General features: G+C 57.3%; 1 protein-coding gene across 3 annotated transcripts in view; it reads left to right on the forward strand.

The window, feature by feature from the left end:
• Positions 1-26,920, forward strand: part of CFAP46 (cilia and flagella associated protein 46) — a 102,881-nt gene that overhangs the window by 35,868 nt on the left and 40,093 nt on the right. For all 3 annotated transcript variants that reach the window (XM_041743635.1, XM_041743636.1, XM_041743637.1), the window contains exons 16-31: positions 245-369; positions 1,285-1,418; positions 1,852-2,064; positions 3,305-3,470; positions 3,848-3,997; positions 4,613-4,720; positions 4,951-5,117; positions 12,080-12,211; positions 12,517-12,679; positions 18,416-18,500; positions 20,695-20,833; positions 21,029-21,212; positions 22,175-22,334; positions 22,609-22,814; positions 23,652-23,861; positions 24,419-24,568. In XM_041743635.1, the coding sequence (XP_041599569.1) occupies positions 245-369; positions 1,285-1,418; positions 1,852-2,064; positions 3,305-3,470; positions 3,848-3,997; positions 4,613-4,720; positions 4,951-5,117; positions 12,080-12,211; positions 12,517-12,679; positions 18,416-18,500; positions 20,695-20,833; positions 21,029-21,212; positions 22,175-22,334; positions 22,609-22,814; positions 23,652-23,861; positions 24,419-24,568 (2,492 nt within the window). The remainder of the gene's footprint in view (positions 1-244; positions 370-1,284; positions 1,419-1,851; positions 2,065-3,304; positions 3,471-3,847; positions 3,998-4,612; positions 4,721-4,950; positions 5,118-12,079; positions 12,212-12,516; positions 12,680-18,415; positions 18,501-20,694; positions 20,834-21,028; positions 21,213-22,174; positions 22,335-22,608; positions 22,815-23,651; positions 23,862-24,418; positions 24,569-26,920) is intronic.

The raw sequence follows: 26,920 nt of genomic DNA on the forward strand, positions 1-26,920 counted from the left end.
TGCAGAAGTGCAGGAGGAAAAGCCACGACTATGTTGGGACCGTCCTCAGATGAGCTGGGGCCAGCTGACCTGGGGCCGCCTTGGCCGTCCTCGCCGGGGGCCCGGCCCACCGTCCTGGGCAGAAGGCCCACCTCCCAGAGACCAGCACGACCCCACAGCTGGGGTGGGCCAGGACCCCTGTGCTTTGTTTGCTGGGAAAGCCGAGCATGTCTGGCCGAGGCTGCACCGTGGCTCTTTCCCTCAGGGAGGAAGAAGGGCGGCGACAGCTCGGCCCAGGACGCCCGGGGCCCGTCGGAGGTCCCCCTGCAGAAGCAGGTGTCGTCCAGCCTGCTCCGGAAGTTCGCGGAGGTGGGGTTCATCAGTGCAGAGGTGCGCCCCTGTCTGCAGCGTGTGCCTAGCGGGCACCCCGACACGGTCTCCGGGAACGGCAGTGCGGGGGGGGGGGGCGCTTTCCTGGGCTCACGAATGTGTCGCGATGATCTCGTATTCCTTAGAAGTAATTTCTGAATCCCGAGCCCTAAGTCTGGAGGTACCACAGGGTGACCATTGCTCCGTGTGGGGGTGTTTGCATTGGAGTGGGCTTCGACGGCACCTTTAGTGAGGTGTAGTAGGGAGGAGGGCTGGGTGTTCTGGGGACCGGCCCCTGGGGCCTTCCCGGGCGTCACAGCCACTGCCAGAGTGAGCACAGGGGACCCCAGGCTCCGTCTCAGCCACGCACCTGCACCCGCACCCAGGGAGGGGATGCGTGGTGACATTTGTCACTTCATGATTCCTGGAGCCGCTTCCCATGGTTTCTCTTGGGGTCAGTGGGGAAACCCTAATGATTCGGTCAGGGTCTGCCGAGTGCCTCCTGAGGGCGGGCCCGGTGCTGTGAGCTGGGGTCACGGTGGTGACGGTGCAGAGCTCTATGCCAGGAGCGGCAGGACCGTGGGCCCCGCTGTGAGCAGCCCCACCCGCCCGCGCCGGCGCGTCCAAGAGCAGTCAGTGTCTCCACACATTTGCGGAGTGACCGGGGGCGGGGGTGGCGCTGGCCAGGCACTTGGTGCCATTGAGAAGTGAGCGTGTCTGAGGCGGGGGCCGACCAGGCTGGTCCTAGCAGGGCCTTCTCTCCTTGAGACACAGCCTTTATGGTGAGACGCGAGCAGGGGGCGGCGGGGAGAACGCTGGAGGCTGGGGAGACCGTGGCTTCCTCCCGGGGCCCGCCCACCTCGGCCAGGCTGCGCCTTCCCGCCTGGCGCCTGGGCCCTCTCCTGCGACCGCTCCTGCCCCGCCCTTCCTTCCCAGGCCACCGTGCACCTGCTGCGGTCGGAAGGTGTGGAGCTAAATGACCGTCCGCAGCCCCCCGAGGACCTGAGCCAGCACTCCGCTGGCTACACACTCGAGTCCCCGGAGGACAACACGCAGTGGATCACGTACCAGTAGGTGGCCTGCCGGGGCCCGGGCGACCCCGCAGCGGTGGGGGCGGCAGGGTGCAGGCTCAGGGTGGCCGTGCGCAGCCCAGGGCCGCGGTTCGCACCGTGTGCCTGGAAGCACAGATGTGTCTGGTGTGTTTTAGGAGACTTCGAACTGCCTCCTTCCGGTGGGTCTGTTATTAGTGCAAATGGGAGACGAGGAGGTGGTGTTAGTGGCGGGCGTGTGCGGGGGCCGCGCTCTGTGTGCTCCGAGGACGGCTCCTCACGGGACCTGCCGCGGGGCCAGGAGGCAGCTGCGGTCGCAGGGGCAGCCCCGTGCAGGGGCATCTTCCTGGCCCCAGACGCCGCAGGCCGCTGGCAGAGGTCGCATTTGTGCCTTTGATGCCCGTTTGGGGGAGGCGTCCCTTCAGGGGAAGCCTGAGGGGGCTTTGCTCCGCAGGACCTGGATCGAGGGTCTGTCGCAGAGCGCCATGAACTGCTGGCTGCGGTCCGCCGAGATCGGACGAGAGATCCAGGAGAGCTGGATCGTGCAGAATGCGGTGGTCTACGTCCTGAACCACAACCACCACCTCATCGTGGCCGGGAGGCAGAAGGAGCTCGTGGACACCTTGGACCACCTCCTGAGCATCGTCAAGGCCACGGGCCACAGTGGGTAGGTGCGCTGGCGGGCACGGCGCGCCCAGCCCCGTGGAGGCTCCATCTGCTGCCCCTTGACCGCTCCCTGCGGGGAGGGCTGGGACTGCCGTTGGCCGGTGTCTGGCGGTGGCGGGGACATGGGGGGCTGCTCAGGCCGTCCCCGGCTCTTTGCTGCCCTGCACCCCCAGCGGTGCTCACCCTCCCGCACACAGCCCCGCCCCTGCCCCACAGCGGCCCCGCGTGGATCCCGCCAACCTCACTGTTCGAGATAGAAGTATTTTGAGGAAGGTTTGCCGAGACTTGGGAAATGGGAGGAGAGAGGACCCTCCATACGAACCTCACTCGGGTTCCGCACGGGGTTGAGACTCTTCATCTGTGATTTCTTATCCGGTGGGTGTGAGTCTGTGAGGGACGATGCTCTCGTGAGCTGAGGCAGACCTTGGAAACATCCGGTCGGTCGGTCGAAGGTTCCCTGACGAGGATGACGTTTTAGGGCTCTCCTTTTTGTTGTTGTTGGTTTGGGTTTTAGTCTGAATGATAAGATTTTATTTTTAAAAAATAATTTATTTATTCACGAGAGAGAGAGGCAGAGACCCAGGCAGAGGGAGAAGCAGGCTCCCTGCGGGGACCTGATGCGGGACTCGATCCCGGGACCCCGGGGTCCCGCCCTGAGCTGAAGGCAAGGTGCTCAACTGCTGAGCCCCCTCTAGGCGTCCCCTGAATGATAAGATTATAGGTTTTTGCATCTGAGGCAGAGACGCCGTGGTGGGTCAGTGCCTGTGTGGACTTTTGTGACAAATAACAAAAATGGGCCACAAGATCCAGAAGAGCTCAGCAGGCCCCACGAACAGTCCTCTGACTCGGGCGCCCACCGGGTGCCCCCTGGACACCAGCCTCTCCCCTTTGTCCTGCCAGTTGCCACGTGGATGGGGATCAGACTTTGTGTCCCTGATTCTTGACACGTGGAGACCATTTTTGACAATTTTAACTGACCGTTGGGCATGCCTGGGCCGTGACCGGGGCCGGGTGCACAGACGCCTCGCAGCGGCTGCAGAGGCCAGGTTGTCCCCTCTGTGCATCCAGGGAGCCTGCCCACCTGGCATGGGGCGCCCTCTCGGTGTGAAGGCCGGCAGTGGCGGGGGACCGAGGCCTCACCAGTGTGGACCTCGTCACAGCCAGCGCCCCCCGGAAGGCCTGAGAACCGTGAACCCGTGTGCGTGCGACTGTGCTCTCACCCGCTGGTGTGTTGCTTTCAGAGACCCCACCATGCTGGTGATGCTGTGCAATGCTTTGGCTCGGGGCTTGATTATCACCTGGATTCCCACCCAAGTGCCAGAAAAATCTAAAAGACCCGTGCGCCCAAACCTGTTTCATATGCCCCTGGACTCGGGAGCCAGCTCTGAAGTCAGAACTGCTGTAGAGGTACGGCCCCCGCCGCACGCGAGGCCGCGGGACCCCGCTCAGAGCGGGGAGGTGACAGAGGGCCGGGCAGTCGGGAGGGGGCTGGCCACGGCCAGGGTGCAGGGTGCAAGGCACAGAGGGGTGGAAAACATGCTTTTCTCTAAAATTAAGGTCGCCACAGAGACCTGGACATTCTCGGGGAGGCTCAGGGCCCCGGGGCTCGGGCTCCCCCAGGGTATGTGCAGGTCAGGCTGTCCAGCTTCAGGGCCGGTGCCCACTTGAACCACCGCTGCGGTCTGACCTGGAGCCGCGTCCACTTATTTTTAATAACGGGGGCTTTAGCGCAGATTTCCCTGTTCAAAATTCAGGTCCTATGAGCGTGGAGCTGTCTGTTCTAGGTCTGCGAGTTTGCCCTGGGCCTGACTGACGGGACTGTGCCCGAGGAGGTGGTGCCCACCAGCACCCGGCAGCAGCTCATCGCCACCTGGGTGAAGGCCAAGCAGCTGCTGCAGCAGCAGATCGGGCCGCGACTGGGCATCGATGAGCAGGTGCCAGCGCCCTGGGGTGCTAGCCAGCGTCCGGGGGTGCCCGCGGGCTTGGGGAGGCTTGTCCCCACCAGCCAGGACCTGTGGGCAGGTGCCTCTGGCCAGAATCTTCCTCTGTTTCCCACCTGAAGGGACAGCAGGATGGGCACCCTGCGGCCTCGCCGATGTGCATGAGAGTGCGCGGCGGGGAGGTCCCCTCCTCCCACTGAGGAGCGCTTGCCCTCCAGGAAGGTCTGTGCCCGCTGAGGTCCCTGCCCCAGCCACAGCGTCCTCTCCTGAGTCCTCTGGCCTTACCTGGTGCGGAACCCAGGCCGGAGGGAAGCAGGCCGTGGGGGTGAGGCTGGGCGGGCGAACAGGGGCCCGGGGAGGAGAGGGACAGGGGGCCCACGGCCTCTGCTCCCCCAGACGTGGGCTCTGAGTTGGTGGGCAGTCAGAGGGCACCTGGGCCGCAGGAGGGCAGGCCCCACCCCGCCGGCCAGCCCAGCCACCACCTGTCACAGCCTGGAAAGGGATCTTGGAGAGAAACGGGCACAGCAGTGGCAGGGGCCATGTGTCTGGGGCCACGGTCCCCGTGTCCAGCGTCCTTGGGCTGATGGACACTGCTGCTTCCTCCCCCAGAATCCCAACGAGGATGTGAACTCAGTGACGCGGGTCCTCGTCGCCCTGGAGATGTACTCCTGCAACGGGCTGGGCCTCATGGACTTCACCGTGCCCCCCTTGGCCCAGGTAGGAGTCCCTGCCCCGAGGCTGCTCCTTGGACATGGAGCCGGGGTCGGGGGCCTCCCCTGCGGGGGAGGAGGGACTCAGCGCCCCATGCAGTGACCCCGTCCTCACCTCAGAGTCGGCGCCGTCCCCGCAGGGCCCCCGAGGTCCCTTCCCCACGGGAGCTCAGCACAGGGCAAGGGCAGCCCGTGGGGCTCACGCGGCTGCACTAAGACCCCCCCCAACCCCGGAAGTTGGTGAAGATGGCTTCTGAGTGCACCTGGTCGGACCCCCTGGTGGAGCTGCAGACCCTGATGCGACTGACCCACTTTGCCCACGTGGCCCACGACTATGAGGTCACCATGCTGTGCTCGCAGAAGGCCATCCAGATGGGCATCCGGTACCTGCGGATGTGTAGCCCGTAAGTAGCACCTGACGCCCGGTGTCCACACGTCGCGGACTGACTCCCCGCAGGTCGAGGGGCACACGGGCGGCGGCTGCGTGTGGACAGAGGGGCAGGCAGGCGAGGTCACGTGTGCACCAGCCCCCTGCAGCCTCCCCAGGTCACCGAGCCGCCCGTGAAGGGCAGAGGCGGGGGGGGGGGCGCCCAGAGCCACGTGTGCCGTGCCCGAGGCACCCAGAGCTTCGACTGAAGTAGCCATGAACATGTCCCGTGAGTCTGGAAGTCCCTGGGAGGACTGTCAGCGACGGGAGCACCCCCGCGCCCGCTCTCGGGGCCGTGGTGGCCAGGGCTCCAGGACCTGCTCCGGCCCCCGGCCCCATGCCCGGGAACGCCCGAGCCCAACCTCTCCCATCTGTTGCTGCTGTGACTGCATCCGAGGTGAAGACAGCTGTCCCGGACGTTCTTCTGGCGTTATTTACTGAAAATGGCAAAATCACCAACTGAAGGGTCTGAAGACGTTCGTGGTGGCCGAACAGCCTGTCTGCTTGTCCGAGGCCAGATCGCAGGCGTGCCTGCCACCCTGTGTCCCCAGCCCTGGCCGCCCCTGCAGCAGCGTGCTTGGCGGTTGAGGGGTGCTCCGTCTCCCACTCTGAACCCCTGGGGACGGGGATCCGTCCGCCGTATCTCAGCCGCAGCTCCACGGCCTGTGTCAGACACATCCGATGTGTATTTGGGGGCCGGCGAATGGAGGCCACCCGAGGTGTCCTCCCACCGCTGACCAGCACTTGGCCAGGGCCTCAGCTCAGGGGCTGACGGGGGCACCGTGTGGCTGGGGGTTCTCGGGCTGTCTCACACCCGGAGCAGCTCTCTGGTGGGCACCACGGCTCCCACGTTGATGGGAGAAACTGAGGCAAGTAGAGGTCGAGTCGCTGGCCTGAGGCCACCCCGCTCTGGGCAACAAGCCCACAGCCCCAGAGACCACCGGACACTGCCTCTTGGACGTGACCGGGGCCCCCGCTCTGTCGGCAGGAGCGTGCTAGAAACTGCCGGAGATGTCAGCTGTGGCCCCTGTGAGTGTGCATCCCTGAGACGGGAGACGTGGGCAGGGGCACTGGCGGCAGGAGAGGCCCTCCACGGAGGGGCTCTGAGGACGCGGCCCGAGGAACGACGTCTGTTCTTGCAAAGTACTGGGAAACCATCCGAACTGAACGGGGGTCCCCCGTGTTTGGTTACTTTACATAACTTCCCCGGAATCAGCCGCTTGGGGTCTGAGAGCACCAGCTGCCCTCCCACCTCAGACGGGGCGCAGGAAGCTCACCCTGGGGGCGGAGGGGGTGGACACGGGGCCGTAAAGTCCTGCTGGAGGGCTGTGGTCCTGGCTCAACACCGTGGGTGGCGGGCAGGTGAGGCATGGCCCTGCAGGGCAAGTCAGGGTGGGCGCCCAGGACGCTGGGCTGCACGACCAGTCAGGACAGGGCAGCGCCCGAGGGAGCCTGGGGCTCGGGGCAGCACCCAGGAGGCCCAGGTGTCACTGAAGCAGAGGCAGAGATTTCCAGAACGCCCCCGTCGTGGACGCGTGTTGGGACGAGGTGGAGCTGCGGAGCTTGCCCCATGGGGGGAGGAGAGGTCAGCGGGCGGAGCGTGAGGCAGCTGGAAGGCGGCAGGAGCCGGCAAGTCTGTGAGCACACGGTCGGCTAAGCCCTCGAGGAGCTGAGCATGTGGCACCTGTGCCCGCCAGCCTCGCCCCAGGTGCCCGGGCCCCCCGAGGTGAGGCAGGAGCCGTGGGACGTCAGGAAGGCGCCCTGGGGAAGCAGAGCTAGCCGCCACGGGGCCTGTCATTTCTCACTACAGCACCGGGGGCCTTGCTGTCGGGAGGGACCCTTCCTCCAAACAGCGTGCACTGGTGTTGGTGCTGGTATATTTGACGTCGCTCGGAGGCCAGACATTATTTTTTCTCAACAATCTGTAATAAGATTTACTTTGCTTCCAAAAGGAAAATCTCCCACTTTTCGACTTCCCACCCCAGGCTTACCATGCAGTGGGTGGGCACCGAGGGGTGGTCCCGGGCCACCCAGCCCAAGGGCTGCGAGGAGACTGCCGCTGCTGGCCTTGGCCCACGCAGGCGGCTGTGCACCGAGGTGGGACGTGCACCTGGCCAGCTGCCGGGACATCTGGCCCCAGGTAGGCATCAGGGGTCCCTCGCCCAACCCCGGCTGCCCACCAACCAGCATGAAGCTATGCCCGTCAGCAGATGGGCCGAAGCCACGTATGGAGAGCTCCCCAGCAGCACCTCAGCCACACTCTTAAGTAGGGAAATCAGTCTGCGGCCCAGACTGCACAGCGATCAGAGGAGAACGTTAAGAGAAACCTCTCAAACATATGAAAAACGCAGCATTGAAGAAGCACAGCACTGCGTTGTGCGTTGTTGTGGAAAGTGAATAACGAAGGACCGAGGATCTCCTGAGCAGAAATTCAGTGCAGATGAAGTGTGGGGAAGTCTCACAGGAAGTCGATGAAAAGGACAGATGTACAGAAAATGGGACAGAAGCCAGAAGACACGCGGGACGTCTAACTTTCAGACTCCAGAAGGAGCAGAGAATGCTCTTGAGAGAGAAGTCTGAGTGAGGGGTGGCGCAGAGGAAGCCCGTCCCGTGAGCAGCCCCGCCACGGAGCCGCAGAGAGAGCGAGGAGACCCTCGGGTGCAGACCACCGGGACCATCGAGTCCCCACAGAGGGACCTACGAGGCCGCAGGAGACAGAAATTCAAGTCGTCTGAACCCATCCCTGGAAGGTAGAGGAAGGATGGAGCTTCCTAAGTGGAAATTCTAACTCGCCCACACTTATTGTCAAATCTATGGGTACGGAAAGCCATTTTTAGGCGGACACAGACCTAGAACATATATGTCCCACACACCTGTTTTTAGAAAGCTCGTTGAGGGATATGCTCCAGAAAAACAAGGGAATAAACCAAAAAAAGAGAAGAATGTGGGATGTTGGAAATAATAGATCCAACCCAGAAAGTTGTCAAGCTGTGCTGCTCGCTGCGAGAGCCACCGTGTAAACTGGGGCAGGATGGAGGATGCCCTGGGGAGTGAGGGCAGGGAAGCCAGAGGCCCCTGGGTGTTGTGTTGAAGGAAAATAACACAGTGGACAAAAAGCCACCTGGAAGCTCCAGGAGACCCCGGAGTAATACGCAGCTGGACTTCCCGGTGAAAGCCACTTGTGTTATTGCGGTGTTTGCTGACATTTTAGTTTAGGATTAACATTTTGTGACTATTTAACAGAAGATCAGTGTTACCGACTTTGACGGTGCCACAGTGAAAGCACAGACAACACACTTCGGGGGGGAGGGGTGTTGCCGTGATAATGTCCTCGCCAAGGAGGTGACCCATGGTGTCACCGGCTGCGGGTCCACCAGATTGGAAGCTAGTGTGATGTTCTTTTTTTCTTTTTTAAGATTTATTTATTTATTTATTTATTTATTTATTTATTTATTTATGATAGACATAGAGAGGCAGAGACACAGGAGGAGGGAGAAGCAGGCTCCATGCCGGGAGCCTGACGCAGGACTCGATCCCGGGTCTCCAGGATCGCACTCTGGGCCAAAGGCAGGTGCTAAACCGCTGAGCCACCCAGGGATCCCTAGTGTGATGTTCTGAGGCACGTGCCGCCATCAGCTGTGTCACAGGGTGGGAAGAGGGTAAAGGAGGGTCTGAGTGATTAAGCTCCGTGGGTCGCTGTGAGAGCTCCGTAGGTAAGGTGTGAGGTGGTCCGATGGGAAGTCAAGTTCGACGCCAGGGCTCTAGAGGCAAGCGCGTGCCTCTTGGAGGACAGCTGTGGATTTAGGGGTCACTTCCTCGGAGAACAGCACGAGGGTGGGTGGGTAGGAGGTAGTTACTCCTAACCACATGCAGGTTCCGCTGCGATAAAAATCCAACACCGCAAAGACATTGTCCTACAAGGAGTCGGTCCGTGAGCACCGCTGCGTTAGTCCTGTCGTTGGGCTGAGGCTGACTCTGTTGCTGGTTGAGGGCTGGTCAGGAGGGCGCGGCCAGGGAATGCCGCACAGGTGCCCTGGCTTTGCCATTCTTCGTCAGGGTCTCTTAAATTTACTTTCGTTTTAAAATGACGAATCTTATAAAAATACAAATATATACATACAGTAACAGGGAAATAGAGGTACTGTAAAAATTTAATTTCCACTTTGACTTTTGGAACTCATTTGTAGAACATCACCGTCCTCTGGTGGTAACCAGCGTCACTGCACCCCGTGGGTTGCCGTCTCGCCCGGGTTTGACTGTGGCTCTGACGGTTCATCCCCCACCCTCGGGTGCTAGCTGTGCTCAGGCATGCTGCTCAGTGCTCGGCGGCGGGAGAGACCGACACGAGTGGTCCTTGGTTATGTAAGAGACGCCACACTTTGCGGTGATCTTGCCAGTCGCTCAGAGCACTGGACCCTGTGCCTGGTCAAGCAGGATACGTAATCACACTCAGCCACATGGCATGCACCGCAGATGATTCTTTTTTAAAAAAATTAGACACATTTCAAATTTTTGTGCTAATTTTTCCATTTTGCAGGTTATATGTAAGAACTCTAGTACGGAATTGGTCACAGAGCAAGTTTATAATAGCACTTCACATTCAATAGTAGAAATAAATTTTAGTTCTTGGTGAAAAGTAGTACAGTTGCTAATCAATTAGCATTTTTCACCTCTGAGTGTTTAATTACCAGAATAACTTTCACGTTCACAGTATCAACGTAAAGGAATATATTTTAATAAGAAATTTCATGTGGATCCCTAAAACAGCACAAAGTAGATTGAAAGGAAGTAGTCTAAGAGTATCTGGGACATTTCTACTTGGTTCACCATTATTTTAATATTTAACATAATCATCAGTGTTGGGTCTTTATATAAATTCGAATGTCCCCTTTTCTACCATTTCTGCCCATGATACAGTAATGGATATTACACTCTTGTCCTGTGGAAAAGAACCATAAAGATTAACAAAACACATGAAACAGTCATTTTCAGGCGTTGGACAACAGATGGTCCAGAGCAGAAATTTTTGCAAGAAAGGGTCTTCAAAGGTGGGCTTCACATTTCACTCTTACCTTCTGCCGTGTGGGGTTGGAGGGCTGTTCAAACACCAGATGGAAGACATCCTGGGATAAAACAGGGTCCCATGCTGGGGGCCGCTGAGGCAGCCGGCATTTATAGGATATGACGTGGTGAGAGGGGGGGTTTCTGGACAGAGCATGTGTGCTCACAGGCGCGGAGGTGTGGTCTCTAAGCTGAAGACAGATGGTGGAACCTAGAGTTGGCCAACGAGAGTCAGGGACGCGTCACTGAACTTGCCAGGCACTCTGGAAGACCGCACGTTGGGGATAGGGCGGTAAGGCCTCCTGTAGACTCGCCCTAAGAAGCCTCATTCGAATCTTGATAGAACAAGCTGAGCCACCAGTAAATTAACTGCCCGTCAGAAGGAAACCCAACCTTCCTCTAAAGGAAGACGTCAGCCACACTCTCGACAATGGAGCCCTTACAGTGTCCAGCATGAAATAAAAAACCACTAGACACGGGGAAACACAAGAAGATGCTCTCCCCTACCAGGAGAAGACACAGTCATTAGGACAGAAACAGTCGGGCGCCTGGGTGGGTCAGAGGGTTCAGCGGCTGCTTTCGGCTCAGGTTGGGATCCTGCGGCCTGAGGCTCGAGTCCCGCCTTGGGCTCCCTGCTCAGTGGAGTCTGCTGCTCCCTCTCCCTCTGCCTGCCGCTCCCCCCTGCGTGTGTGCTATTGCTCCCTCTTGTGAAATAAGATCTTTTTTAAAAGAAGAAAAATCTGTCAATCTAAAATTGTACGTCCAAGAATAGCCTTCAGAAAGTGATGTTTTAAGGTAAACTAAAGGTAAGATCGTCCATTCCTAGAAGAGATGTCAAAAGAAATTCTTCAGGCTAAAGGACGATGATACAGCTGATGGAAACCTGGCCCAAGAAGCCGTCGAGAGCACCCAGAGTGGCGAATCTGTGGGTAAACACAAAGGCTTTCCCCCTCAGTTCTTAAATGCTTTAAAAGATATTTGCCTGTTTGAAACAAAAGTACGCTGAATTGTGGGATTGTTAATATAGAAGTAAAATGCACGGCCGCAGTAACACGGATGATAGGAAGGACGTGCGTAGGAGTATATTGTTCAGAGTTCTTACCTCGCCTTAACCCAAGCTAGACCGTAACTAGTTAAGGACGTATGTTGTAATCACTAGAGCAAGTCCTAAGAAAATAATAAAAAAGTATAACTAAAAATCCAATAGAGGTGACGAAACACAATGCTAAAAAATAGTGGATTAACTCAAAAGGGGGGAGGAAACAACATAGAGACTGAAAGGCAAGCAAGGCAAAGGGAGGGGTCGACCCCAGCCCCATCCGGCTGTCTGGGTGTGCTGCACTGAATAGTGAGTAAGAGCCGACGAGAAGCTGTTTGCAAGAGACTCTTCAAAAATGAAGACTCGAGTGGCCCGTGGAGGGAGCCTGCCCAGGTGCCCCCCGGGGGGAGTTTCGGGGATTTGCTCCCCTCTAGCGTCGGACGGGGCGATGGGGCGTCGCGTGTGCACCAGCCACGGCGCGGCCACCATAGACATTTAGGGAGAAGGGCTCGCACATGGCGTGGGTTTGCATCGAAACTGTAGGACTGAGCTCTCAGCACGCAGCGGGGCTCGGCCGTCCTACGCGGCGGGAGCCAACAGGGGGGCTTCTGGTGCTCAGCTGTTGCTGCCGCGCAACAAACCACAAACGAGTCCTGTAAAACCCCAGTTCACGATTGTGTGTCGTGGTTCTGGGGGCCGACCGGATTCAGCCAGTTACTCGTGGTTTGGGGACCTTCCTGAGGTTTCCGCGGACGCCCCCAGGGCTCCTGCCCCCTCCTGCGTAGCGCCTGTGTCCCCCGGAGAGCCGTCCTGCATGTGCGGCCCTTCTCTGTCTCCAGGGCCGAGACGGCGCCGGTGGCGGAGATGCTGAGCACCACAGCCTGCGTCCAGGGCAGGAGCATCATGGAGAACCTGAAGGGGAGAAAGCAGCTGCGCCTGGCGGCCGCGAGGGCCTTCATAGAGGCCGCCAGGTACGCCGCACCGTGCCGAGTGGCCAGGGGTTTGGGGTGCACGGCGCGTAGGGGAGATGAACGGCACTTGCAGTACCTCGGCAAGAAGGGCCCGGTGCTTGGTGGGGACCGTCAGTAAGGCTGGCCCTTCCTTGGTGACCCTTTGTGGTGACGCCCACCCCACCCCCTGGACATGAGTCATCAGAGGGAGGGGGCATGTGCATCGTGGGGTGCCCTGTGGCACCCAGCCCCACCTCCTCCCTGTAAATCCAGGAGCCTCCCATGCACCGTGTCCGCACCCCTCCCAGCCAGGGATTCCCTTTCAGGTTCGGGGGCATTGCCGGGAGCAGCGCCCTGGTGATGCTGGCCGCGAGGCACTACTGGAACACCTGGCTTCCGTTCCTGTCCTCCGCCGTCAACAGGAGGAAGACCAAGAACGTCATACAGAAGATCATTAGCATCATCAACAAGACCGAAAGGAAAAAGCAGGTGTGCCGTGTGGGGCCGCGGTGGGGCGGGCTCCCTCCAGAAGGGGTGGGGGACATCCCAAGGGAGACCTCGGGGAGCTGTTGAAACTGGAAACACGAAGGCCTGCAGAGTGGGGGGCTCGGAGGACGGCGACCTCTCCCAAATCCCAGCTGGGCGAAATGTCACCCCACTCTCTGTGCCCTCCGGAGGACGCTGGCCCACACCAGAAAGCTCCAGCAGGAGAGAGGAAGGGGACGGAGGAGGGGGGGACAGAAGGGTAGATTCAGATGGCGGAAGTCAAGGCCTGACCATCCCACGCCTACCCCATCACCAGCATGTGAGGTCTTGGTAGAGAGACTGCCCCCGACTGGCTCCCCATGTCCGGCTGGCCCCTGAGTGGGCACCGCTGGGCCCAGAGCCAGCGTGAGAGGGTCCATGGAGGTCCGTGAGGCGGCCCTCCTGCCTGCTGACCACGTGGGTCCTGAGCACGTCCTGCGCATTCCCAGCCCCAGCCCTTGGCCCCCGCAGGCCCCCGCAGGCCCCCGGCACCTTTCCCATCTGCCCGGGAAGGCCAGCCTCATACCTATGAACCGGCGGTGTTCAGCAGGGCCCCGAGGAGGGCAAGGTCTGCAGGTCAAGGGCGTTGGCAGACTGAGGTCCGTGGGGAGACAGTAGGACAGAGCCCGTGGACAGAGCCGGTTGGGCCCTCGGCCCAGCGCCCCACGGAGCCTCAGAGGCCAGCAGCCAGACGAGCTGTGGGAGGCACAGCGGGGACGGGGACGGGGACGGGGATGGGCACCACAGGGGAGCTACCCGCTGCGCTGACTCCAGCGCTGGGCTCATGGCAGGAGGGCCCACAGCGGTGTGTGAACGTGTGACCTTCCCAAGGCCGTCCCCGGCCGGGGAGACTGCCGTCCAAGGGACAGCAAGAAGAAAATGGAAAATCGTAGTCTCATATAAGCTGGGTGTTGAGGAGCTCTGGCGGTCTGAGCGGGGTGGGCAGCCCCATGGGCCACATCTAGCCTGTCTGCTGTTTTTGTAAATAAAGTTTCATGGGGACACGATCCTGCTGTTCGTTTACGTATTGTCTGTGGCTTGGCTACCACAGCAGAGGGGAGCAGTTGTGACGGTGGCCGGGTGACCCGTGACGCCAAAAGTACTTAGTACCTGGCACTTTACGGGAAAGGTTTGCCAAGCCCAGGTGTGAACTTAGCCTCAAGTTCAGTTCTTGCCAATGTGCTTTTTAAAATTGTGGTAAAATACACATAACATAATATTTACCATTTTAACTGATTGAAAGTATACAATTCAGTGTGACCTTCACCAGTGTCTATACCTGAAGCCTTTTCATCATCCCCAACAGAAACCCTGTCCCTGTAAGACAACAGCTCCACTTCCTGTGTCTGTGAATGGGGGGGGGCCAGGTTCCTCATATCAGTGGAATCATAAAGGTCCTGTCCTTCTGTGTCTGGCTGATTTCACTCGGCGCAGTGTCCTCAAGCTTCGTTCGTGTCGTAGCAGGCGTCAGCATTTCCTTTTTTATGGCTGCGTAGTATTCCACAGTAGGGGTGGACCACAGTTGGCTTATCCATCCATCCATTGATGGACGTGATTTCGCTGCTGTGAACGTGGGTGTACAGGTGTCTCCGTGTCCCCGCTCTCAGTTCTTTTTGTCGTGTATCTAGGAGTGGAATTGCTGGGTTATATGGTACTTGTGTGTTTAACCTTTGGGGGAAATGCAAAAGTATTTACCACAGAAGTTGCACCATTGTACATTCCCACCAAACCTTCTGATTTCTGCACCTCCTTGTCAGCACTTGTTAGTTCCCATGTTAAAAAAAAAATCATGCCCATCCCAATAAAGAGGTACAAAGCGGTACCTCATTGTGGTAGGGTTGTTGTTTTTGGTTTTTTTTTAAGATTTTATTTATTTATTTGAGAGAGAGAATGCATGTGTGCGCCCAGAAGTGGGAGGAGGGTCAGAGGGCGAGGGAAAAGCAGACTCTGGGCTGAGCAGGAGCCCGACGTGGGGCCCAGTCCAGGACCTGGGATCATGACCTGGGCCGAAGGCAGACGCTTCACTGACTGAGCCGCCCAGGAGCTCCCACGCCTCATCATGGTTTTGATTTGCATTTTCTGATGACTAATGATATTGAGCTTCTTTACATTTGCCGATTAGCTATCCACAGATTTTCTTTGGGAAACATCTGTTATGTGAGCGACCCCTGACTCTGGGAAATGAACAAGGGGTGGGGGAAGGGGAGGTGTGCGGGGGGTGGGGGGGACTGGGTGACGGGCACTGAGGGGGGCACTTGGCGGGATGAGCACTGGGTGTTATTCTATATGTTGGCAAATTGAACACCGATAAAAAAATTTTTTTAAAAGAGAAACATCTGTTCAAGTTCCTTGCCCATCTTTGAACTGGTTTGTTTTTTGTTGTTGCATTGTAAGAGTTCTCTGTGTATCCTGGATATTAATCCCTTATCAGGCAAAAGGCTTGGAGATTTTTTTCTCCATTTGTTTCACTGCCTCTTCACTCCCTTGGTGGAATCTTTTGATGCACAGAAGTTCTTAATTCTGATGAAATTCAACTATGTTTTTCTTTTTGCCTGTATTTTTGGTCTCACATCCATGGAGTCATCACCAAATCCAATGTCATGAAGAATTTTTCTAGTGTTTTCTTCTAAGAGTTGTATAGCTTTAGCTCTTATGTTTAGGGTTGTTTTCCCTCACTTTGAGTTAATTTCAGTATATGGTGTAAGATGGGGGACAGTTTTATTTCTTTGCGTGTAAAAATCCAGTTTCCCCCACACCAGTTGTTGAAAAGACTGTTCTTGCCCCATTGAATGATCTTGGCATCCTGGCCAAAGACCATTTCACTGTGTATGTGAGAGGTTGTTTCTGGGCTCTGTCTTCTATTCCTTTGGTCTGTGTGTCTGTCTTTATGCCAGGACCGCACTGATCTGATTACTACGGCTTTGTAGTAAATTTTGAAATCAGGAACTACGAGCCTTACAACTTTATTAATCCTTTTTGAGATGGGTTTTGGCCACTTGGGGCCTCCTTGCAATTCCACATGAATTTGAGGATTGACTTTCCTATGTCTCCGGAAAAAAAAAAAAGGTGGAATTTTGAGAGGGATTGTGTTGACTCCGTAGATGTCTTTGGGTGGTACGGACAGTTTAACATTTTGAAGACTTTCTATCCATGAACATGGATGTTCTTCCATCCATGTAGATCTTCCTTAATTTCTTTCAGCAATGTTTCCATGGTTTGCAGCAGATCTGTCTCTCATCTCTTTGGAAGGATTTAGTTCTTTTTTTTAATTTTATTTTATTTTTGGATTTAGTTCTTTTAAGAGCTAATATAAATGAAACCGCTTTCTGTGTTAGCTCTGGCTGCCGTCACAAAATGCTGGGTGGCTTACACAACAGAAATTTGTTTCACGTTCTTCTGGAGTCTGGAAGTCTGAGGCCAGGGAAGCAGCGTGGTCAGGTTCTGATACAGGCCTTCTTCCTGCCTTGCATACATCTGCCTTCTTGCTCTGTCGTCCTCTGGGGCAGTGTGGCGACAGAGCAAGAAATCTGCTGTTTTAGGAGATTTAGTGTCTTAGGAGGACAGTAATCCCATCATGAGGACCCTCCCTCCCCTCATGACCTCATCTAATCCTAATTACCCCCAAAGACCTCGTCTCCAAATATCAGCACACTGGGGACGAGGGTAGTGGGGGCGGGTACACAACTAAGTCCACAGCACTTTCCTAGTTTCCTTTCTGGATTGTCTGTTGCTGCTACGTAGAAAAACAACCGATTGTTGTATTGTTGTGTCCTGCAACTTTGCGAAATTCATTTATTAGTCCCAATTTTTTTCTTGGGGATTCTTTGGGATCTTCTGTATATAGGATCATGTCCTCTGTGAATGGAGACAGTTTTACCTCTTCTTTCCAATTTGGATAACTTTTATTCTTTTTCTTGTCTATTACTCTGGCTGGAATTTCCAGTAAAATTTTGAACAGCAGCAGTGAAAGCAGGCATCCTCATCTTGTTCCCGATAGCAGGGGGGAGCGTCAGTCTCTCACCACTGAGCACAGTGTCAGCTGTGGATCTTTCATAAATACCCTTTATGTGTTGAAGAATGTTCCCATTATTCCTGGTTTTCTAGGATCTTACTATGAAAAGTTGTTGGATTTTGTCGAATGCCTTTTCTCCACCAGTTGAGATGATCATGTAGTTTCTCTGCCATTTTATGAATGTGATGGGTTACATTGATTGATCTTCTGTGCAACCACCCTTGTACTCCTGGGATAAACCCCATGTGGTCATGGTGAACAATGTCTTTACCGTGCAGCTGGATTTGATTTGCTAAATCTTGTTGAGGATTTTTGCCTCATCTATATCCATTATGAGTATTTTTCCGTGATTTTCCTTGTGATGCCTTCGTCTGGATTTGCTATTAAGGTAATGCTGGTGTCAGAATCAGTGTGGAAGTATTTCTTCCCCTTCAGTATTTTGAAGACTCGAGGAGGATTAGTGTCAATTGTTTAGATGTTTAGTAGAATCTACCCATGAGCCACTGAGTCCAGGACTTTTCTGTGTTGGGAGCTGATTATTGATTCCGTCTCTGCTTGTGTACATTTGTTGAAATTTTTCCATTTCTTGGTGACTCAGCTTAGGCAGCGTGTATGTTTCAAGGTATTTTTCCATTTCTTCTGGTCTTCTAATCTGTTGGTGGTGTACGCTAGCCCCCAGGGTTCTCCTGTTTATCTCTCCAGGATTGGTGGCAAGGTTTCCACTTGCACTTCTGATTCTAGTTATTTGTGTCTACTATTTTTTCCTTTTTGTTAGTCTTGCTAAAATTTTGTCAATTGTCTTGATCTTTTCATTGACTTTCTCAATGATTTTTCCAATCTCTGTTTTATTTATCTGTGCTCTGGTCTGTGGCTTTGAGTTTGGTTGTTCTTTTCTAATTCCTTAAGTTGTGAAGTTAGGTTGTTGACTTGAGATCTTTCTTCTATCCATGTAGGCATTTGCAGCTATAAACTCTGAGCACTGCTTTTGCTGTATCTTACAAGTTTTTCCTTATGTATTTATTTAGAGAGAACTTGCACAAGTGGGGAGTGGGGCAGAGAGAGAGAATCTCAAGCAGACGCCCTGCTGAGCAGGAAGCCCAAGGCAAGGCTCCATCCCAGGACCCCGAGATCATGACCTGAGCCTAAATCAACAGTCAGATGCTTAACCAGCTGCATCACCCAGGCACCCCCTTATAAGTTTTTTCTAATGTGCTTTTGATCCCATTGATTTCAAGCTCTAAAATGGATTTGGGTGCTTCCTGTCATTAAGAAAGCTGCAGGCTATGCTGGGGGTAGTCCCTATGTGTGTGTCCTCCTGTGCTCCAGGGAGCCTTTTCTCATGGGCAAAATGCGACTTCACTTTTTATGACTTAGTATTTCAGAAATTTATTTATTTAAAAAAATTTTTTGAAGACTTTATTCATAGAGATACAGAGAGAGAGAGAGGGAGGCAGAGGGAGAAGCAGGCTCCATGTAGGGAGCCTGACGTGGGACTCGATCCGGGGTCTCCAGGATCATGCCCTGGGCTGCAGGCGGCGCCAAACCGCTGCGCCACCGGGGCTGCCCAGTATTTCAGAAATTTAGCTGCAGTTTCTGTTATTAGACACTGAGCCAAATAAACATCAAAATGGCGAAAGAATAAATCGCAACTTTCAAATCTATGTATTGTTTCTTTGTTTTTATATCAGAGAGAAGGCAAAGCACTGCTCCTGCACCAGTGGCCTACAGCGGACTTCCACAGTGGAGGGTCGACAGAAGGTCATTTTCTCCCAGGTTTGTAGACACAAGACAGACACAGCCAGAGGCACAAGGAAAGGGAAGTGCTCAGTGCTGTGAATTCCTGTGCGAAGGCTGCTTAACTGGGACGGTGACCACAGGGAGTGTCTGCTCGGCACTCGACACTTCATGGGTAATGAGCCCTGAGCACTTCTCGTGAACAACTTCATGGAATCCCTGTTGTGAGCACAAGGACACCAAAGCCTAGAGGCCCCCTGTCCAGGGCCCCCTGGGGTCAGAGCAGGAGCTCTCAACCTAGTGGCCGCTGTGAAACCCAGCCCCTGGCTTACTCAGGCACATAGACCGTATTCTTCTAACTTCCATAAAAAAAATGTGGAGATGGACCCTTGCAAAACCAAATAAGACACAAACTGAACTTAGAATAGCAAAACTATATTTGAGAATTCATGTTTAATTCTGCTAAAAAATAATCATCCCTGTAAGAGTGTCAGTGTCTGTTGGAGAGTATAAATGCTGGGGATTAGGATGGCAGTCCCCCCTCCCCGAGAACTTTAGGTCTATTTAGAGAGATAAACTTGACTTAAAATAATGAACAAAAGTATGCCCATGTGTAATTAAACATTGAATCCTACACCCAAACAGTTGGCAGGAGTCCGCTGGCACTGCAGAGCGTGCTGTGGCTGGCGGCCCACACAGGGGACACGTAGCCCCGTGCAGCCCACGCTGCCTGCTAGAATGCAGCACCCCTGGGACACTGTGCAGGTCAAGTGTGCGCTGAACTCCCTGCGCCAGAATAAACACGACAGAGGTTAAATAGTTGAGCAGTAGTAAGAATTCAAACTGTAGGGAAAAATGAGAAAGTAGAATTGAGCATAGCAGGTGTTTTGTGGGAAGATTACCTCTTAAACTTTAAAGTGAGCAGAGAGTCACACCTACAAATACACAAAAATTTAAATAATGAGAACAATAAGAAATACAGAAAATTAAAAAGTAAACACTGGGGCAATATTTTCACCAAATTTGGGAGCTAAATGAATAACTTCTGTGATATGTAGTCATATTAGTCAGGGTGGGCTGTGCTGTGCTGCGGTAACGAAGTAGCCCCAGAGCCCAGGGGCTTAGCTCCACCAGCACTGGTCTCCCCTGTGAGGCCCCGTGGGCTCCCCTCCACCCCATGGCCTCCCCTGGGAGGACCTGCAGGGGAAGGGGTGCAGGAGGGGGGTCCCAGCGCACAGACGACTGCTGGGCTCTTTGGCAGGCAGGGCCTGGGCTACAGGCACCCGTGGGTGGACTGGAGAAGCAGGAGGTGGTCCAATGACAGGCCCAGGACCGAGGATCAGGGAGGACGTCCCTGCTCATTATGGACCAAAGAAATGCAGAGCGAAGGCAGGACCCTGAGCCGGGCAGGACTGAAATGCCCAACAGCAGCCCTACTGCCCGTTTAGGAGGTTGGCCAGCTTATCCGGTCATGCGCCCGAATCCACCCGCTCCTGGGCGTGGACAGCAGGGACACCTGTAGATCCCAGCACCAGCCGTGCAGAGGCCACAGGGGGCCCACGGGTCCCACACAGCCTGTGCTGGTGGAGTCCCCAGGCATGCTCTCCCCTCTGCTCCAACAATTCAAAACAGGGAAAGTTTTGAATGGCTACATGGTCAGAGATGTCAACTAGAGCCACCTGAGTGTCCTGTGCCCACGGCGGGGCCTCTGCTTACATGGACGGTGGGGCGCTGAAGCTCAGCGGTGGTCGCCATCCCTCAGCAGGTGCTTCCACCTGCGGGGCCCAGCGAGCAGCCACAGCTGATGGTGCTGGTTACAGCTGTCGGGACTGATTCTGCTCCCTCAGGCTCACACTGCTTATTTTCAGAGTTACGGAAACGTGACAAAGGGCTCGGAGGACGCAGAGTTTGAGCAAGCTTAAGTGGGGGCGGGCGGCCCAGCAGGGGTGGGGTGCGCTCAGGAAGTACCTGGTGGGGGTGAACCATGTCAGGGGAGGAAGACCAGGGGGGGCAGCTGCAGGGACAGCAGCCCCTGAGGAGCCATGTCACGTGGCTCTGCTCCCCACGGAGCGCCGCGTGTCGGCCTGAGGGCAGTTGTCAGGCCCTGAGGTCGGGCCACAGTTTGGGGCTCTGAGTGTTGCTGAGTGAGCTCCCCGTGGCACCTGAGGGCCCTGCCAGCTCGCTCCCACGCACAGGCCCCTCCTCAGGCTCCTGAGCACCTCTCCCGCCACAGGGGCCGAGGACGATCTGACGCTCCGCGCGGCGCTCTACGGCCTGCTCTTCCACTGCCACGCGGACCACGGCGACTGGGAGGGAGGCCTCAAGGTGCTGGACGAGGCCGTGCACGTGCTGCCCCGGACGGCACACCGCCTGTGAGTGCGCCTCCCTCCTGGGGCCCCCTCGGCGCCCACCCCACATTCCCAACACGCGAGAATCCCAAGTAACTCAGGCTCCGTTCTGGTTTGTCTTTGTCAGAAGGAAAAGGGACTCCGACCCCTTAGTTTTAGATGCATCACACATATTTGTTTATCACTCAAGCGTTAATCTCTCTCTTTTCCTCTTTTTAGCTTGATTTTCAAACACATGGTAATTGTGAAGGCCAAACTTGGCCAGAATTTTACAATGGAAATACAGAAATTCAAAGACGAAAGTGAAGATTATTTGGCACACATGTGGCACCGGCTGGCCTTGAACTCAAAGAGCGTCTATGGGGAGCTGGTCTGCTACCACAACGCGATCCAGGCCTTACAGGTGTGCCTGCGGAGCTTTGGGTGGCTGTGACTGGAGCTGCTCGGTACAGACGTGGCCCCTGGAGGGAGGCTGAGCCCCCGGGCGGCTGCTGTGCGGCAGCCTCAGAGGGGGAGGTGCAGCCGCGCTAGGCGATGGGCCCTTCTGATGAGTCAAGGGCAATGGACGGACGACCCCTGTCTTCTCTGACACCTTCCCAACGCGGAGGGCCGAGGTCCTCGTGTGGGTGGGGCGCCCGTGTTGCTGCAGGGGAGACAGTTGTGGGGGGCAGCGGGTGAAGCCTACCCAAGGAGGGGACGCCCAAGGCCGGACTGGGCTGAGGAGGGAGCAGCACCACTCTGCAGCCTTCGGAGATTTGGGTGTCTTGGGGCATTCCCCACCCCAACAAGAGCTGTGACGTGGGAGTGGATTCGGGGGGTGCCTCGGTGTAGGGCCCAGCAGGTGGAAGGTGAAGGTGCCGTTGGCAGGGCTGGCTCTGCTCTCTGAGGGTCAGGGATTCGTGACCTTGTTTGAGCATGGGCCAGGGCTTGGACTGGACACTGGGGCTGCCCGCTGCTCGGAGCAGCACCTTCCCTGACCCCTGGAGCTCTGGTTAACCACAGAACCATCCAGAGAAAGCCTCACCTGCACATCTGAACGAGTGCCCGAGGAATCAAAGCTGCGCAGAGCAAAGACAGCCCGACTCAGGAGGGGGCAGGTGGGGAGCGGGGCTGGCGGGGCTGGCGGGCACCCGCGGACGGAGTGGAGGGCCCCGGGAGACTGCCAGGCTGTGTTCTGAGGACAACAGAAAGCTTCCAGCCAGCGTGGCCGTCAGATAAGTCGGCCAGGGGGTCCCGCTGTGGTGGAGGCGGGGTCAGTGCGCACACTTGCTTCCAGAGGATGTAGCAGCGACGCCCTCCATTTCAGTGTTTGGGACACCGAGTGGCAAGCACATGTCTCTTCTGTCCTTGTTTTTCATCCCAAAGAAGCCAGAGAGCGAGTGGCAAAAAGTCGAGTACATCATGGAATTCAGCGAGTGGCTTTATTACAAACAGTTTCCTATGGAAGACGTGACTTTCCACCTAAAGTGGGCGATTGACATCCTGCTGATGATGACATCTGCCAGGGACACGCCTGAGCCAGCAGGTGATGTGGGGTTGCTCTGGTTCACAGCCGGCGTTCGGTGTGTCCAGGGCTGCGCCCTCCTGGGGCGCCGGGAGAGCTCAGGTGGGGAAGCTCCATCCCACGTGGGCCTGGGACGGACGTGTCCTCTTGGCCCTGCTGGCACCTGCAGCCGGGGGAGGAGCCCTGGGATGGCCGTCCCTCAGGTCAGCCTGGCCCCTGACGGTGGGTGCCCCTCCCAGAAGGGCCCAGGACCCCGAGTTGGGTGCTCATGGCTGCGGGCACCCCCGTCTTGCAGAGGAGCACCTGCCTGCTCAGGCGGCCCCTGAGAGTCCAGGGCCCGAGGACACGGGGATGGCCCCCTTGGAGAGGCTTTGGAACGTGAGACAGCTGGAGGCGCTGGCCCGCGCCTACACCCTGCTGGCCCTGGTGGTGTCCCCGAGCGCTGCCGACTACGAGGACTACTGCCTCATGGCCTACACGTTTCTCAAGCGCATCTGGCAGGTGAGGCGTGAGGCTGCTCCACCCTGGGTCCCTGGGCCTTGGCAGGAATCCGTGCCTCCTCCTTGTACCCACAGGCCTCACCGGCTCGTGCAGCCCCTCAGAGGGGGGCCTTCCCCCACTGCAGTGGCCAGGGCCACTCTTCTCCGAAGCCCACCCACCACCCTTGTCCATCCACCCAGAAGTGCCCGGGGCAAGGGTGCCCGTAGCCTGTGCATGTGGAGGGGATGGCCAGCCTATGCTTGCATCTGCCTGTCCCTCGCACCCTGGCACTCGGCTTCCAGAACCTTCTTCCATGTGTCCCCCGTCCCCACCATCTCTTTACTCCCTTGGAGCTCTTGGAGCCTCTGGTCCTTGAGAATCTCCTGAGGGCAGCGCCCCCGACCCTCCCAGCAACGTGCTGGGGGACAGTGGGGCTGTCACCTGTCGGCAACGGGCAGAATGAGAGGGACTGGGAGGCATCTCTGGGCTTCGGGATGCCCCGCCCACTCTCCCACCACCCACAAAACAGGGATTCTTTACACTTCTTCCAGGAGAACTGCTAAAAGTCATATGTGCTCTTAATTAGAGACAGGAGCTCACGTCATGGAGCTGACAAACGCTCCTTGGAGGGCAGCCCTGTGTGCCCGCTGGCCCAGCGTCCTGGAGGCCGAGTGTCCCACCACCGAGGGGCGCTGCAGCCACCTGTGCAGGGGGCGGGCTCACTGGTGTGGCCCCGGCACCCGAGCGGACACGAGGTTCCCACTCGGAGCCTTAGGACCACAGACCCCAGATGGCGCAGGTGCAGGGGGTGGGCGCAGCTGCTCTTAATGTGGCAAATCTGGATTTTACTTTTCACAGGTTTCTTTATTAACAGCAGGAAAAACAATTTCAGAAAGTAAAATTCTAGAAGCAGCACCTAGTTCACATTTGTTATTGCCTAAAAAAGAGAAGGAGAAGAAGAAGGAGAAAGAGAAGGAGAAGAAGGAGAAGGAGAAAGAGGAGAAAAAGGAGAAGGAGAAGGAGAGAGATAAAGAGAAGGAGAAGGAGAAAGGCCGAGACCCCAAGCAGGTGCCGCGCAAGACCGAGTGTGCAGGCTGCGCCCGGGCGGCCCTGGCAGTGGGCAGGCAGGGCCATGGGCTGGGGCCACGTGGCGGGTGGAGGCCCACACCCAGGCTGCGGGGCCTGGACCCTCTCTGTGCCTCAGTTTGTTCTTCTGTAAAGTGGAGGCAGCGACTTCACCCCCAGCCCGGGCTGGTAGGAGGGTGACCCAGGCCGTGTGCATGCCCGGGCAGGTGTGCGTGCGGGAGGGCGGCTCTCGGGAGCAGCGGGGAGAGCAGGAGCCCACACTGGGCTCCGGTGCCGAGTCCTCCGGGCGCTCGTGCACACGGACTGACCGGGCGCAGGTGTGCGGGTCCCGGGGAGACGCTAGCCGTGCCCGTGGCCGGGAGCTTCAGCTTCGCGGCCTGCGAGTGACGTCGGAGCGCGTTGCCTGTGGCTTCGGATGCGGCTGTGGTGTGGTCCGCCCGGGCCGGGACGGCGGGGCACCCTCGGGGCAGGGGGCGGGCGCCATCACCCCCTCTGCTCAAGCTGTGCTGGGTGCTAAGCCCCGGGGTCCTGCCTTGCAGAACCAGACGGCGCTTCCTGGCAAACAACCGGAAGACTTACCGGCGAGCATAGAAGAATGGGCATCCTACTCCTGCCCCGAGGACGTGGTGTCTGTGTTTAAACAGGACAGAAGCAACTTGACCATGAACCCATCAAGCATCCAGAAGCCGGTGAGGTGATTGCACAGCAGCATGGGCCGCCTGTGGTCCGAGCCCGTGTCCCCTCCCGCTAGCCTTTCCGTTGCGAGGTCCACCCAGAGAGAGGGGGACAAAGCAAGGGGCCAGCTTAGACACTTGTCGAGCAGGCCCAGGCCTCGGGCCCCTCCCAGGCGCCTCCAGACAACTGCCAGTGTCCTCGGAAGCTCATGCAGGCCCCCCAACACCCTGGAACGCAGGGACCCCGTGCGTTACTGTCGGGCTGGGGCGGTAGCGGGGCTGGGGGCTGCAGCAGCAAACAGCTCCTCCCTGCGCTGCGGAGGCTGGAGGCCACGGCTGGCACGCTGGGCTCAAGTTGGGGTGTCAGCGGGGCCACCTTCCCTCTGGGGCTCCCGGGAAGAGCTCCAGGGGTCCCCAGGCTGTGCACCCCATCTCTAGTTCCCACCTCGGGGTCCCACCCCTCTCCACCTCCCCCTCACAGTGAGCCCTGTGATGACATTGGGGCCTCCGGGGAACCCGCAAAGGTCTCTCCCTGTCTGGATCATAATACTCACTGCACTGGCGACGAGGCCCCTTGCCGTTGGGGTTTCAGGGCTTCGACCCAGTGACTTCGGGGACCTTAATCACCCACTGCCTTCCGCCTGTCTTTTGCGTGTAAAAACGTGGAAATATTCATCATAAAGCTTTCGTGTTTGGGTTCGTTCATCCAGTATGTTGTGGGACTCCTCCACGGTCGTGGGTCTCCGTCATCGGTGGCTTTCACTGCTGTGGAGCAGTCCCGCGGCCCACGACGAGACCGTACTCTGTCCATTGGGCTCGCGATGATGTTTGGGTCGTGTGCTGTGAGCACCCGTGGCAGGGTTTGAGCGTCTTGGGGTATGTGTGTGGTCGCTGCATTGCCTGTGACCAGGCCGCCCCACAAGTGGCCGTGCGGGTTCCATCCCCACCCGGGGCGGGCAGGAGCTCCTGCCCACGCCCTTGCCAGCCCCCTGTAGCTCACCCTCCCACGTCGGCCACCCCGACAGGGCCTGGCGGCACATCCCCGTGGCCTCGCTGGGCGCTCCCTGGGCACCATGAGGCTGCACCCCTTGCCGTGCCCACTGGCCACTTGCATGTCCTCTTCTGTGGCCTTTCCAGTCTGTTGCCCACATTTTATTAAGGTTTCTGTCTCTTTGTTGTTGATTTGAAGGAATTCTTTAGCCTGGAAGCGACACTTTGGAACGCCCGGTCACCTTCCACTCTGTGCTTTGGCTCTTGAGGTCGTCTCGTGACTGTCCTAGTGTTAATGGGACAAAACTAGTGATCTTTTCCTGTGTCGCTGGTATTTTTTATGTCCTATTTAAAAAGGTGGTTTCCTTTTCCAAGGGTCATGAAGATGTTCTCTTACAATATTTTCCCAAGTGTTAATGGTTGATGTGTCCGATTCAGACCCACCGCCCACGGAGACGGTGCTGTGGCCGTGGCGCGAGTGGAGGGTCGCCTCAGGTTCTAAGTCAGGTTTCTGACTGTTCCAACCCCGTGTGTGGGGAAAGCGTTTGCCCGTCCTCTTGGCAGCGCCACGTCTGTCCGGAATCCAGTGTCCACACCTCACTGTCGTGATTACTGGGCATCGTGACCCTGCGTGTTTGCTGCCCACGCACCCTCACCCTGTTCTCTGAGAGGTCATGGACTTCCCCTCCCATTTCTCGTCCGTACAAGTGCCCTTGGCAGGATTTGGTAAAAAGTAACACGGACCCTGAGCCATTTGCGGCCCCCAGCCGGCCCCTCTGCCTGTGGGCACTGGCCTCCGTTCCCTGACCCCGGGGCCCATCCCACGGATGCTCTCCTCCACTGCTCACCTCTAGAACCGGTCCCACTGACAGTGACCCGGGCGTGTGGCTTCTCCCCCCAGCGTCCAGCTCCCGCCCATCATCTGTGGGATCCACAGGCCTGACACCCACCCCCCAGGCTTGGTTGGCAGGGGGCCCGCAGGTTCAGGGCAGCGGCCCCAGGTCAGCAAGTGCCGAGCCCCTGGGCCACCCACACCTGTGTGATGTGGCTGCGGATCGGCGGTTCCCACGAGACCCCTGGGGTTTGAGGACTCGCTAGGACGGCTCCCAGAACGCAGGGACACACGGCTCTCCGGGTGGCTGGGCTGTTAGGGAGACGTGAGCAGCCGGGTGAAGAGGTCCCGGGGGCGAGGCCTGGGCGGGGGCCAGGCGCAGGAGCCCTGTGCGCGTGGCCTCGGGTGCGCCCCCCGCGTGGACGTGTCCACCACCCCAGACACTCCCCACAGCCCTTCACTTAGTGTCAGGGAGCGTCCGTGGCGCAGGCCCCACTGATGAAATCCTTGGCCGTGGGCGATCTGTCCGCCTCCTGCCTCTCCCG

This window comes from Vulpes lagopus, chromosome 2 (genome assembly GCF_018345385.1).
Source record: "Vulpes lagopus strain Blue_001 chromosome 2, ASM1834538v1, whole genome shotgun sequence".
NCBI classification, from domain to species: Eukaryota; Metazoa; Chordata; class Mammalia; order Carnivora; family Canidae; genus Vulpes; species Vulpes lagopus.